The 15,089-nt window shown below is 43.4% G+C and overlaps 1 protein-coding gene across 3 annotated transcripts in view; it reads right to left on the bottom strand.

Moving 5' to 3' along the window:
* Nucleotides 1-15,089, bottom strand: part of LOC106744238 (aquaporin AQPAe.a-like) — a 36,856-nt gene that overhangs the window by 4,553 nt on the left and 17,214 nt on the right. For all 3 annotated transcript variants that reach the window (XM_014618821.1, XM_014618818.1, XM_014618819.1), the window contains one exon: nucleotides 51-238. In XM_014618821.1, coding sequence (XP_014474307.1) covers nucleotides 51-238 — 188 coding nt within the window. The remainder of the gene's footprint in view (nucleotides 1-50; nucleotides 239-15,089) is intronic.

Raw genomic sequence — 15,089 nt, 5'->3', positions numbered from 1 at the left:
CTCTGATAATTGGCACTTGATTCGTTGAAAACGATTACACCCGTAAATACCTGTATAGCAGCCATGATGGCGAGACCAAAGGTGAGGGCAATTTGTATGGGCGTCGGCTCTATTCCCATAGTGCCAACACATCCCATGCATCCCAAGAACAACAGTATGCCCGTGCCAATCACTTCCCCCAAAGCAGCCAAGAATGTGTCCCACAAGGTAGTGTCCACCTTCATGAGCTTCTTCAGCCCTGAAAGGCGCATATGTATACTTCCGTGTTTAATTTACCTTGATGCGTGACGTTGATGACACCGTATTTATTGTCACGATAAATATCCGGGCGCTTATCATAAATTCAATCCCGCTTAATCTTTTAATTGCGACGCGTTCCAACTGAAAACTATATACTGCGCTGTGTATTACACGATACTCGTTTGACGATTTCTGAGGCGCGTTGCCGAAATCAAGTAGATAGTTCACGTGTTCTAACATATATAGGTCCAAGACGTTTGTTTCTGAATTACTCCGTCGAAGATAATAAAGGTGTGTTCCGAAATATATTGTTGGAAAATCTACAGTATGGTGTAAATTATAGTTTCAATACTATTAGTTCGTTTCGGGACGTAACATAAAACGGAACATTTCGTGATTTCGTTGCTCTTATCCGCATAACAAAGTTTCTGCAATCTGATTGGAATCTATCCCGATTTCTCAGAAAAATCATATTATACATTTTGTTTAGGAAATTTAGAAAGATTCGGATTAGAGGTGTAATGTTTCAAAAGTGCGATTCTAAGTTTTCTTTTCTTATAATTAGGATAAGAATGGAATTCCTCATTGGTATCGCAATATATTATGCTTAATTGGGGGGATAAGTTTGGACATCAGAATCTATATTATACTTGGGAATGTTCGAGAAATTTCCATAGTATGTATTCATTACTATTTACAACACGTAACCACATGTCTGGCAATATATTTCAGTTCAATAAGAAAATTGAACAAATTTACTAGGCGTATAAGTAAGGGCGTATGTGTACATTTACTTTCGTAGATGAGCAGTTACTTTCTCAGGGTGTGCGTACACCTTTCGCAAGTAAAGGGTTAGTGGAAAGTGAGTGTACGCATGGGCAATCACTTCCGACAAGAGATATATGTCGAACGTCTACGTCGCTCGCACGAGTAAATCGGAAAATCGCCGTGAATTATTGCACACACGGATTACGGTACTTACTATTTATAATAACTTCTGTCATTTCTGTAAAATATAAATTAACGAGTCGCGAGAGCGGCGGCGGAAAGCTGCGCCAAAGCGAGACTACGCGAATAATTTACGAATGTCGCGGGAGGAACGGGAAAAATAAAATGCAGCTTTGTGTTATGGCTTAGCAGGCATCGCGGCGAGTTCATCGTCCTCTTTCTCGCGCTTTTGTGAAAAAGTATGAAAACTTGCGTTCTCTCATTATACCGACGGTCTCGGTACACGTGCCCGGCACGGCAGCGTATTTAATTAAAAGGTAACTATTGCACAAACGAACAGTCCGACTGAGGTATACATTTTTATTTCTGCACATTAAACGGGCCGAAGCCGCTGAATGTATAATCGAGTGAAGTCAAGAGGTGAAGGCTCGCCCGTTGAATATAACCGTGGAACGACGCTTCATTTTTCCAGATAAATGTATAACGGTGGTACATAAGCGCGCGTATTCATATAGACGGCTGCGACCGGTGCGCTGGTCTTTTGAAACATTGATATAAACGATACGAAAAGCTACTCAACACACCCTACACGAGTCTGTGCTTTTTTCAAGCGTATCTTTACAAGATCCTGGGAAGAAACGTCGTTATTACACAGTAAAAGACATTTTTTACTTGCGTTGAAATCGGTCCTCGTTAAAATTTTTCTGTTAAATTTTTAACAGAAATTATGTGTTTATACATGGGCATATAGAGACAAAATTCACACAGGGAAAGAGATATAATGATTGGTAGAAGTACAATGATTAGCATATCGACATATTTAAACGGAAAACTAACTACTGTCATCGAATGTACAGCTGTTGATGACAAAATAGTCAGTCTATCGAAAAGTAATCGGTTAAGTTGATTTGTATGGGCCGTTTGGAACACGTGAAATGTGTTAAATTTAACACAAAATCTTTTACTACGTACCATTGCTTATTATTTTATCAATGTATTAACTTTACATTTTTGACGGCACAAACGGTACAGACTGCGTGTGAAAAGTATCATATGGCGAATATTATTTTTTCACATTTATCTTCTCCTACAATCCCTCCTTTATGTCGAAGTTTCATTTAGAGTAGCATTCAGTCGTTCTTCGGGGTAAATCCTCCGAAAGTATAATAGCGTGCGGCGCGCGCGGAAGGACGTTTCTGAATCGACAGGTAGGATAACTTGGACCGCCACTTTGCTGTAAACTTTCGAGTGGAAACTTTGTTCGCGTCGAACGCGATTACCACTGCTGTAAACCTAGGTAGAAGGTATGGGTCAACGTTGAATTTACATAAAAGCATCGGTAAAGTTATGCACATCGGAGGTCGAGGCCACGTTGTTAAAGAAACGCCGGACTTCGATAAGTATCTTCCGTCAATTATTAAATGCCCCCTCTCTCTATCCTCGACTGTTATCCTGGCAGGGATGACATCATTTTCTCGCCGGTGCCCGTGAACATTTCTCGATGTAATTCTCGCCCGGGATCTCGCACGTAAAATTTTCACGAGGGGGAGGGGGGCTTTGAAGTTCTCGCTCGAGGAGGCCGAAACTTGTTGTGAAGCGGAAGTGAATTACAGTTTTACACGGCGGCTAAATTAAAATACGCCCCCTTTGAGCGGACTTACCGTCGCGACGGCCGTCATTTTCGCGTTATTGCGCGTTGTCCGCGGAACCGTTCCGGTTTATTATTTCGCTCCCGCGTATTTCAGCGCGACTCCGCGAAAATCGCGTTACATTCGCGCGCAGCGGACACGAGAGATCTTTTTTCACATCATGTTTTCCCTTCGTCCTTCTGTCCGAGCGCGCGCGATATATCACAGCACCGATATGAAAAGTATATCGGCGCCGCTTATCGCGCGTGCGTTGAGTAACGATCTCGCGGGTCAACGTTATGTATTTCGAGCGCCCGATGGAAGAAAAATATATTATTTATGAAACCAAGTAATCGAACGACAGATAACCAGAGGTCACGGCTCCGTGACATCTGCTTCTGTCGTGTAACGGTGATTATTCGCGACTACTTAACGATGTGCTATTATTAAAAGCATCGCGCGCATGTTGCCGATGGATATCAAATTTCGCGATTGAAATGAAACAACCGTCAGTCACTTATTCCAAGGCAGCAGTCATTTCGAATTGCAGTCGCAGTTCCCTCAATTATTATTGCATTTCACGCTATTATTACTCTCCATCGCCGCGAAATTACTCCCTTGTACCGTCCCGACCCCTTTTTGCAAGAGGATACCAGACCCGTCTGAAATAGTCGCGACTCACCTTTCTATGTATCTTACGTGCGATGTATATATATATATATATATATATATATATATGTGTGTGTTTTAAATTAAAGAGAGAAAGAGAGAGATGAACTCAACGATACATCGAAGTGTCTCGGAGTCCCGAGCTACGAAGTACCGGCTACCCGGATTAAGATTTAAACATCATATCTACCCTCTGCCATCTGCGTTCCTTCGTCCCTCCGGCTGATTCGCTATTCCGCCTTTCGGTTCTCGGACAGAGGAGAAAAAGGGATAAGCGTGCGCGTTATGCGACACGTTTCCGCGTTTCATCCGCACCATTTCACGCGTCCGTGCGTGCGTGCGTGCGTATGTGTTTATTTGTGTGTGTAGTCTGCATCATACGTGTGTGTGTGTGTGTGATGTCGCGTTTTCTAACGGCTTATTCGCGAATCTGCCGTGCATGCGCAATTCCCCAATCGCCGTTCATACGATATTCATAACTTCGCGTACGGATGTCAATATACTTCGGGTTTAATCGCGCTTATATATATACATATCCGCCCGCGCTTCCTGGACTATACATAGGGATGCCGAAGCACGTTTGCCCTAGAATTATGGTCGAGTTCTCGTGATTAACCGTGTGTCGCGCGGATATATAATTAGAAGCGAGCACGTGTCACGTACGGTTTCCATTAACGACTGTGACACACAGCGGGACCGATAGCGATCAGTCATCGACATTCGCGGATTAGCCGGATTCTACGCGCGATGACGGAAACGTAATCCGGTGTATGCGAAGCCGCCCGAGTCACGCGCTTATCTTCCTGAAATCAAGGAAAAAAGCTTGTGACAAAATCGCGTATCGAAAAAAATCGTTCGCGTGTTTTCGATACAGCTATTTCCACCGGAGAGATTTTTCACCCCTGCGGGTTCTTCCGCCGCTTTCTCTGCGCACTTTATTCGTTAAACCGGACGCGGGAGAACGTATTTTTGTTTTGCTCACGTTCTTTCCTTTCCTTCAGAGACATTTCCCTACATTTCGGAGGGAACAATTCAACGTGTCCGTAAGAACTGACCGGTGATTAATCTACCCGCGAAGAAATTAGAACACGCGACTTTACGAGCGTTTCCGCAATTTATCGCCGCTTAATGATCCGATAGGTCGTAAAGAACGCACCGGCGGGATAAAGTGTAGAAAGCCATTGCGTTCGCGCGTGGTAACAGAAACTTCTTGGGAAAAAAGACACGCGCATACACGATCATAAATCGGGTGCGATGTAACATGCCTAATGATATAGATCGCCCGAGTAGATCTCATCTGAGATCTCCGCGGAAATGTATCCTCTCTCTCGCCGAAGCGATGCTTTCTTCCAAGTTCCGCGTAACTTGGACACGGCGATATCTCGAATCGCTAATTAAAAAACAAACCGCGGCGAATGGGAGTCGGGCCGGCGGTAATTAGCAAAGAAAGCGTCGAAGCGTAATTACGGATCGAGAAAGTAATCAACAATCCCGCTCGCCCGGTGAAATGTCCTCTGCCTTTTGTATACTTTGGTCCCGATACTTTCTTGCGTCTTTTTTTCTCCTTTTCATGAACCGAGCTATAATTCGCGACGAGATTTGGAGCGGAATTCTATTTATGAAAGTACACTTTCGTGAAGTACAATGTCATGTTTACAGACTTTTTCCTCATTTTCGTAGTTAAGTCTAAAATGAGCAAAGAGAGAAATCGTACATGCTACCTGTCAAAGAGGGGAAGGGAAGGAAGAATTCGTGAAACGCTTTGCCGATATCGTTGCGCTATTTCCATCGATGCACCATCTACGTTGTCTGTCGAACAAGCATGAATTAATGCGTCGATGCCTGTAAAATTTACATCGATATACCGACCAGCATGTCTGATTTTACCAGCTATCGATAGTCCACGTCGAAGACGCGAGTAGGGATCTGCTGTATCATGATTTGTAACAAATTGATATGCGGCAACCAGAGTTAACAAAATTCCAGATATATTTTGGATAAAATTCATGTCAATGGTAAAAACCGGTATTTTCCGAAAAAACTAGCAGGATGTCTATTCATACCAAAATTGTTAAAAATTTCAAGTAAAATGAAAATATTTTTAAATGTATCTCGCAAATGAATATATTTATTGTGCAAAGACCTTAGCATTTTTCATTTATAAATATTTAGGGCCAGGATAGCAACGGCCAATACTTTGATTAAAATATTACATGTCAACTCGTTATTATTAATAAATAAAAATAGTTTTAATATCGTACGAACTTGTGCGAGCACCTTATACATTTATATCGCACGTATATCAACGTTACACATCGGCGCGATGATGAAATAAGGGAGAACTCACGCGGGTTAATACGAGCGCCGATAGAGACGATATTTCAAGCGTAATTTCAGCCCTTCGCTTTTCCAGGAGAAATTTTGCGGCGCATTATTCTATGATCGTTGTACCGCGACTTGGCCAAAATTGAGCAAGCAAGTTCGAATAGTTCCGCTTGTTTCCGTATTGCGAAGGAGAAAAAATGTGTTTACGACCGCGAAATTGGCACCGTCTCTCGCGAAAAGCGAATTCCTCCAGCCCAAAGTAGACGCGTAAAGCAACTTGTGCAACTTGCGTCGCGTAGATTTGCCTAATTAGCGAACCCTGTAACACACACACACACACTCTCTCTTTCGTCATTAATCTTTCGCGATGCGCTTTTTAAATAAGGAGCGTATGCATGCGGAAAGGCTCGATAACTCGCGATAACGAGAGAATAACGTGGACATGCCGCGACGATTCTTAATAACGTGCGTTTGACGAAATTTCCATAAATCAACTACACCGAAAGGGTAGAAAGCCGGTTTTTGTAGTAACGCAAGATGCAACGCGCGATGATCGGCAATAAAGCGCGCATATAATTCCAGGAGAATTTCGCACGTGTGAAATTTCACGAGGAAAACCAACACGCGAGATCGTCTAGGCTATGTTTCCGATGACGACACACGTATGTCGCGATATACACAACATCGGTGACCGCAGACACAATATTTGATCAATTGGTCGCGATCGTTAATACTACGATAAGATAAAGGAAGTAGCTTATCGACTACCGTACCGATATAGAGCGCATAAAAATATCGCTGTTGAATTAAACAACGTCACGTGCTTTTGAGACACAAAATAGATCGATTATGACTCTTTCAGCCGTTTAAAAATTTACGCTGAAATATCTTGTGTTACGTCCTCTCTCATAATAACTACGTTTACACGGCAACGTAAAACTGATGTAATCATTTCCGTAATTTACACACACTGAGAAAAAAGCATTTAGAAATTTATTTGTGGGATATGAGATTTATTTCAGAGAAATAAGCCTTCCTAGAGATAAACTTGATTTCTGTACAAAGCAGGTTGCGAGGGTAATATAATATCATCTTTCCCTCTACATGTTTTCTCACTGAATTTTCATGAACAGCAAAAATACGTAAAAACAGTATAAATAATATTTAATAATAGTTTCCGCTGATGCGACACACTTATCGATGTTACATGTCGTGTAAATAATTATGTTTTAACTACATACAACACGGCATGTAACACTGATAATTGCAGTACCGAGACTTATCACATCGGTTTTATCGGTCATGCGACCGCAAATTACCAATAGATTACAGGTATTTACCAATGAGATTTCAGGTTGCCATGTAAACGTTCGCTAGCGTTGACTTTAACATTCAGACAACGGTGTCCTATCCTCTCCCGCTGGACGATGATCTTCGACTATTCAAATCACTAATTGCATTGTATTGCTATTAATTAGCCGTTAATTAGCCGATGCGCATGTACCCAGAGCCGGGCATCGGCCGGAGTTATGCGCGAGTTATCGTGCCCGCCGCCGTAATTACAATTTGTAATGCGCTTATCATAATTTAGCAATTAGTATGGGCGTGGCGTTTTATCAATTAGTATAATTAGCTTTCCAATTTGCCTACTAATAGTACCTGTTGAACTTTTGCCGCGGGGTTAAAGTCGCCCCGATCGCGACAATTAGATATACAAAGTTTCTTGACGCGGGAATAACGCATTTATTCGACTCGGCGCGAACGCGACGTCGCGTGCATGCCTGCGCATTCGTTGTTACGTGTGAAAGTACTGCAAAATCCGCGCGATCGCCTTTGACCAAGTAACATTTGCTAATCGCCCGATCGGCCGGCCGGCGATGAGAGTGTCCGAGCGGTTACATAATACGTAATACGCGTCCGAATCGTGTAACGCGCGTTTACACGACGTTACACGCTGTTAATCCGCCGCGCAAACCGACGCTCACTTGCGTGGCCTGTACGTATCCGCGATATCCCGTCCGTCCGTTCGTCCGTCTATCCGTCCGTCCGCCTGTGAAATACGACGAGAACGATATCGTAACAGGTCGCGTGAAATACGACCGACCGCGTGATGTACAACGATCTGTCGTTACGCTTTGATACGATCTTCCCACGGCTCGGCCAATCCGCCGTGTATCGAGCGAATTTAATTTTCCACAAGCCGCACGAGCTCGGAAAAAGTCGAACGTGCTGTTTGGGGAAAAAAACGAGCCGAATCGCTTACGCGTGACTTTCGGGAAAAATCAGCGGGGGTAATTAATCGTTTGGATCTGTCGAAATTAAAAGAATAATTCCGAAATTACTCTGTTTTTGTGCTATGTGTGTAATTTGATTTTCCGCGCGGAAATGACGCGGAAAAATTAGCCGCCATTCATTGTCAGATCATCTCTTCATTAACTTTTCGTATGGTTCGCTGCTTCTTATTAACGCCGTGTGAATTGAGAATCATCATTTGTGGATAGAACCACTTCTCTCGTTATAAGTGAGAAAAAGAAAAACGGAGAATAATGCTCTGACATTATTTCGTATAATATATATTTCATATAATAATTTAATTTCAACGTACTCTGTTCTTCTTAAAGAAGCTAATTGGAGAGACACGATTCGGAGATGGAACTCTGCGTTCCATTTCGCGTAACCTTATTGCCAATAACTTGCAAATTCATAAAGCAAGAATAAATTTACTTGTCCCTTCTCCCGAATCTCCAAATGTTTAATCAACACGGTTCGCTTTAACCGGCATATTTCTTTCACGCGAAGTACGCCAAGGCGTATGAATAACATTAAAACGTAACGTCATTGAGCAAAGTTGACGGCGTTACGTGCGAACGCGAAGACGCATAAATATTCATTTTTTCACCAAACAAGAATGAAAGACGCGCACGGCCGCGCGAGACCGTCGTATATTCAAACGTATACGGCTCGCCCATTTCTCCGGGGGGTGGCAACAAATCTCCCGCGAAATTCCGCAAAATGGGTTAGTGATCGCGTCGGCTGAGAAATTCCCGGCTCATGCGAGACGAAAGACGGGCGGATGAAGCGCCCGTTCGTTGATTATCCGAGAGTCGTTACGGCGCGAGATTCGCGAAAGCGCAACGCGTCTCTCTCGCAAAGGCGGATGCGCTTTCCTTCGGTTCTCGCTCACCTGCGAAAAAATTCAACGCTCTAATTGCTCAATCAGTTTCCATCCATGGTGCAACAGGACATTTTCCTAAGGAGCGAGGAGATACGCCACTCGCGAAAACTCGACTTGTAATAGACCTGTTGAAAGAAAGCGTAAAAACTAGGGAGATTCGATCAGCCGCGGTAAATCCTCGGTCGATCATCCGTACGCACTTATCGCGAGAGAGCGATCTGCAGTGATTGATTATTACCGCATGATCACACTCGCGGCTTACTATAATGCTGTACGATCAATCTCCACCGGCAATTATGCTCTCGACGGAACGATGTCGGGGATAATTTTATCCGTTCGACAAGGAAAAAGTAATCTTCGATGCAGTATGTATTCTTGGACTTCACCGTGGACGTGCGAAATGTCATTCTCACTTTCGTCCCGACTTTTCAAGTCTCTCCTTCAGTTTTCCCGTTTTCGCCCGATTCGTTTTTGCTCGTTTCGCAAGCGCAACTTCACAATCGGGACGCGCAATTTGCTATTGCAATAAGTATTGCATAGCGTGGCGCGGTAATTCGGCCGGGTTATGTCATCATGAGCGCGAGCGAAATGTATTCGGTGGAGCGTTATGTCGACCATATATTATAACAGAAAGGGGGATACGCATCAGGAATGTTGTAAGCTCTCCGTGAAATGAAGTTCGCTGGCGAGCGATGCAACCGCGCGCTTATCTCCGCCTATTTATCTATACAATCAGGCGAGACATGCGCAACTAATAATCATTTGTGTCACACGAGATTACTTTCCTTCCACGTAGACGATCGCGAGATGCACATTGATATAACGCCTACAAGATGATCACGCGCATAATTATATGTGCAATTATGCGTAATATTGTACGCACCGGGCTGTAATTCGTCGGTTCCACGCGTATCTCCGATGATTTTTCAAAAGCCGTATAAACAGCACTTCATTATTTCATCGAGAAAAAGTTGCTTTTTATCGATGATCTGTTGTCATTACATGATTGATTAATCCCTCATTCGTGTCATCGATTAAAGATCGTGGAGATCGATCAGCCGACAAATATTTCCACTTGACGAGGCAATTTGCCGGTGATAGCGATTATCTGTATCCACGTAAACTCTTTCTAATTGAAATATAATCTTTCATCTGTGATTTTTAACTTTCGCTTAAAGGGATTATTTATATTTTTTATTAACGAAAGAGAGAGAGCCGACCGATCGATACGCTGCATTAACTTACACGTGCGTGATCGCGCTAATATCAGCGGAGCTATCTCGCTGTTATGTCATCGCGGTACGACTCGGAGCTAAGTAGCGTACTTAGCGAGATAAAGCACGCGCGAGATGAGTGAGCGAAAAATACGCGTAGCGTGTAGGCATACCGGAATACACGCGAGAGTACACGTGCATCGTGTACCGGTGCTGCAAGTGTGACAGTGGGTCAAGTTCGCGGTGAACGGCCGGTGACTCCGGAGAGCAGGACTCGATGTACCCGGCTATCTCCTCCGTCATCCCCTCTCAATTTGTCGCAAACACACAGCCGGAGGAGATTAACGGTGCGCAATTTTGCGTACCGATCCGCCCGAATTCCACCCGCTGGATTTTCATCTTGAAAATCCGCCGGAGAACAGACAGCTCCGGGCTACGAAATACCGCGGAATAGGCGGGTCGCATCCTGTCGGGCGTTTGAAATTTAAAACACCACGGTAAAGCTTAGAAAATGATTGATGCGGATATCGGTGCTTATGAATTATGGAAGAATGTCTAATATTGTGCGAGCGTCAGAGATATGTCTAAATCACTCCTTCGTTTATCTCTTCATTCGGTTTAATTAGTCTTTACTTGACTTTGGATCATTTTAACGCATGTTGTATGATTAATTTCATAGCGTTTTACGTTCGCATACCGTTATGATTAATAAAATGTTTCAATATGTTTATCTATGCTCGGCATTTTACATTAATGATATATCGCGATTGTTACACAATGATTATACAGATATTAATTTATATTTCATTTAAATGTATTTTAATATTTCGTTCCTAGATATTTTTACTCCTGAATTAATGCGCGTCCACTCCGGAAACTCGTTTTACAAATATTTACGATGAAGTAACACGGATAAGTAATAAGATCGCTTTACAAAAGACATTGTCTCGTATCGATTGCATTCTTATCGCTGACATTTTGCTATTACGCCTCGTTATATCGTCGCGTACAATCGGGCTGGAAGTGGAGCACACGATCGTGAGAGCGAAGGAGGTATCGGTAAATTACAGCGCGATTGTCACGATAAATCGTTATAATGCGAGGAAGAGTGAAACTCCAGATTTTCCGCGACCCGAGAATCGCGATGTACTAAATCCTCTCAGAGCGTTGTTTGTTCGATTCAGCGGTTTCCAATCTGACAATAATTATGTCTTCTCTGGAATTTAGAACAGCTTCTCCTCCGATAGAATCAGCTGCGAATTCCCCAGATTCCGCCAGCGAGCGTGAATTAAAAAACGCCGACGCAAGAAGCCGTATCAAACTGGTAAAAGTAAAGTGCGGCAATTACGACAGTCGAGAAAATTATTATTTCTCCACCGACGCGATTTTCCCTCACCCACGATGAAGGATTAGAAAATACTCTGCAATATGGCTGAGACACTGATTTCATCATAAAATTTCTCTCGACATATTTTCCGATAAAATTTGATATTTAAATATAAAGGGAAGAAATGCCTTTATTAAAACATTGAAATTTGAAAAGAAAATGATGAGAAGTGACGCCTATTTATCATCCGACACATCTGCGACAGCATCTTTATGTATGTGTAATTCTCAATATAGTTTACTTTAATTAAAAAGTAAATTATATTATTATAATTGTTAGAAATGCTTATGGAAATGTGCGAACCCAGTCTGATGTCACACGCGATATATCTCGCAGTGCGTTCTGCTTTGCCTTCCCTGGGAAATTACAAGAAACAATCACGATTTGGTCAAACATACTTCGCATGCATTAGCATAATTCGATCTATCACCACCGTCGGCTGGCCGAACTCTTTCAACTTCGGCGATGACACGGCGACGAACGTTTACCGTTGACGTTGATGTATTCGTACGACACATACCCCGCGCCAGTGGTGTAAATTACGTCAAGAGTCACTGACGACGACGCCGGCAAATATTTCATAGGACTCGCCGAAATGTCTGTCGCTCGTGCCTGCATATTTTCAGAAATAAGAATGTCCTCGCAATCGTGACACACACACACACGCACGCGCACACACATACTTGAGATTTTTCGCGTGTGGCACGCATTTCCAAATCGATGACGATTTCCATTAACGAGAATTGGAAGTCGGAAATGACGTAACGACGAAAGTTTCGCTCAATCGCAAATGATCGTCGGCGATATTGACAACGGTGTAACGGCAGTGATTCCTAAACGGTGGAAAGTTTCAAAATTTCGTCAGATCGGATATAGATAATAGCACTCTATCTCTCCGTACCGGATAACGCTCCACCTCTGTATCCTGACACATACACACACACACATTCGAGTAATTTTATCATGCGCGCAAACTACCAGTGCTCGAACTTTCCATACCGGCAAGAAACTGCTCCGTTATTCTCTTCTCGCTGCTAATTCGGAGTTACGTACTATTTTAGACGTCCCAAATCTTTGGAGGTCATCATCTTATCATCTTATAAATAATGCTAGCGTTTTACTACGAAGAAGTTGGAGAAGATCTCAGCTATATTTCTCAAGAAAAACATGTCTTCGTCGATACTCCGATACTTCGCGCTACATTCCAAATAAGAAACAGAGGAAGATATAAAGAAATTAAAACACGTTCTAAGCGCAAATTCACACAAAAAATAATAATAAATATAAAATTGAAAAAACATTGATGATTCCCACTACAATATGATCATCAGGTGTACACACAAGGCAGATGTTCCGGCTATTTTCCGGAGAAAACTGCTGGTTGTAAAATTCTGATTTTAGATTCTTTTAGTTCCTTAACTGTCTGATTATTTTAAAACCTTGGATCTCACGAATTTCAATATTTTTGCAGACCTGCTCGAAATGAGTTAATATCATTCGATTTATCTTGGAAAAACTTGAAGGGTATTCCATAATGCCCGCACTTCCTCCATTCATTCCAAAAAATCGACCTGTTTCGTTCAAAGGGTGCACGCTCGCTCGCGTATCTTTTTACGATTTTCGAAAGTATCCCGAAGTACTTACATCCACGTGGCATAAACAGGTCTCTAGCCGCTTACCGCGGCGCTTTACCGCAAGAGATAGGGATTATGAGATGCTACGTGACCCGCATCCTAATGTCTGTTCACTTCGCAACGGCGCGCGCTATTAAATTCGAATTAATTCCCGAAGACTACCGAGAGCGTATTCCCGCGATTATAAATCAGCCGCTTCACGTCGCGATCGCTCGGAAACCGGTGAAAGTGCGCGCGCGCGCGAGTAAAACGGCGCCGTTGTCGGTGCCGTTTTCGTAGATTTTCTCAGGAAGATAGAATCCACAAAAAGCCATTCGGACTTAATCGATTCTTCCCACGGATGTCTCTCCATCCTTCTCTTTTCGTCATCCATCAGGCTGCGAGACTTTCGCGCAGTCATTGTTATTAGGGACGCGCGAGAAAGGTCGATAATATATAATGCCGTCGCGACTTAATTAACATCTCGCGATGCAGACATGCTCGTCGCGAAGCGTGTAACGAGCATCCGGACGAAAGGGGGGAGAGATCGAATCGCTCGTGAGACGAAGTTCTCGAAACATCGTCATTTTCCGCGCTCACGGCGGAAAGCAGAACGAGAAAAGGGAGCCGGTGTAACCACACACGCGCGGCCCTCTCCATAATTACGAACTAATTTCATTAGCGGCAGTCCTCGGCGTGCCTCATAAAAACGTCCGGACAACTGTGTTTTCCGGTGGCGCGATGGCATTATGCACTTTCTTTCCTAGAGAAACGACCGAAATGCGCTCGTTAAGCAACACGGCCCGCTTTCTAGATCAAAGCACGAAGCGCGGCCGATCGAAAATTCCAGCCGCGCTTTACCACGTTCGCTGAGGCCATCGCCCGGAATCAGAAATGTATCGCGAGGACGAGGATTACACGAGGGCATATTATTAGGGCCAGTATTACGTTATTCCCGAGTCGGAATCCCGAGCTTTCACGCTCTCAATGATAATTTACACCTATTTAAATGGCCCGGGCATAGAGAAAAAATGAATTTAACCTACGTGTTTGAACTGGGTCTGTTTAATGTGAACGACATAACTTAATATCAAATGTCATTTTTTTAAATAAAAATATTGTCGTTTTACCGTTTGATATTTTGATGCTAAAAACAGCGAGAACGGAAATTTATGTCATCATCAGGGTCAAAGTAAAGAAGTAAATTATATTATTAGGATTAAAATTGTGCGTATGTACGTGCGAAACTATTTTACTATCTTTTATTCATAGTTCCTTCTGTGTTGTAAAATTCAAGATTTAACTTAGGGCCAAAATTTCGATTCGGGTTAAGTCAATGTTATAATTTTGGTGGATCGACTATTTTCCAGTCAAATTTGAGTCTATCGCGCGTCCGATGGGAAGAAATGATTCGTCAACCAATCGTAATCGGCTTGTTGTCTACGATCCTTCGCCGACGTTTTGGCAACATTCGCACAGCTCTTTTCTCTAGAAGGTGATTCTCTGCCGAGGAGGACAGAAAATCGAAGCGAACTTTTTCACCAACCCGATGGATCAGCTGAAAAGAATCGTCGCGGGTAACGAAACGGGCGACGTATCTCGACTCGTAAAGTCACGGTGAAATTGAAGTCACTCGAAACGCGAATCATTCTGTTAGCGGAGCCGAAGGGAAATTTTTTCCTCCGGTTTGCCGATCCGTCTGAACGTCGCCCGCATAATAATGCACACCGCCGCGGCTTCCGGGTGCGGCGCGCCGCGATATAACGTTACTTGTGCGCGAATCTAATTTTCCGGACGACCGGGATACATCGAGGATGCGGCTGATGCGCGAAATTCGCGCGACGGAAACGTGGCACGCATCTCGCGATGAGAGAAATTCCCCCCCCCCCC

This window comes from Dinoponera quadriceps, unplaced genomic scaffold, assembly GCF_001313825.1.
Source record: "Dinoponera quadriceps isolate SergipeBrazil2010 unplaced genomic scaffold, ASM131382v1 scaffold707, whole genome shotgun sequence".
In the NCBI taxonomy this organism is placed as follows: domain Eukaryota; kingdom Metazoa; phylum Arthropoda; class Insecta; order Hymenoptera; family Formicidae; genus Dinoponera; species Dinoponera quadriceps.
The sequence above is the reverse complement of the archived record's forward strand: the minus strand, read 5'-3'. Positions and strand labels throughout refer to the sequence as shown.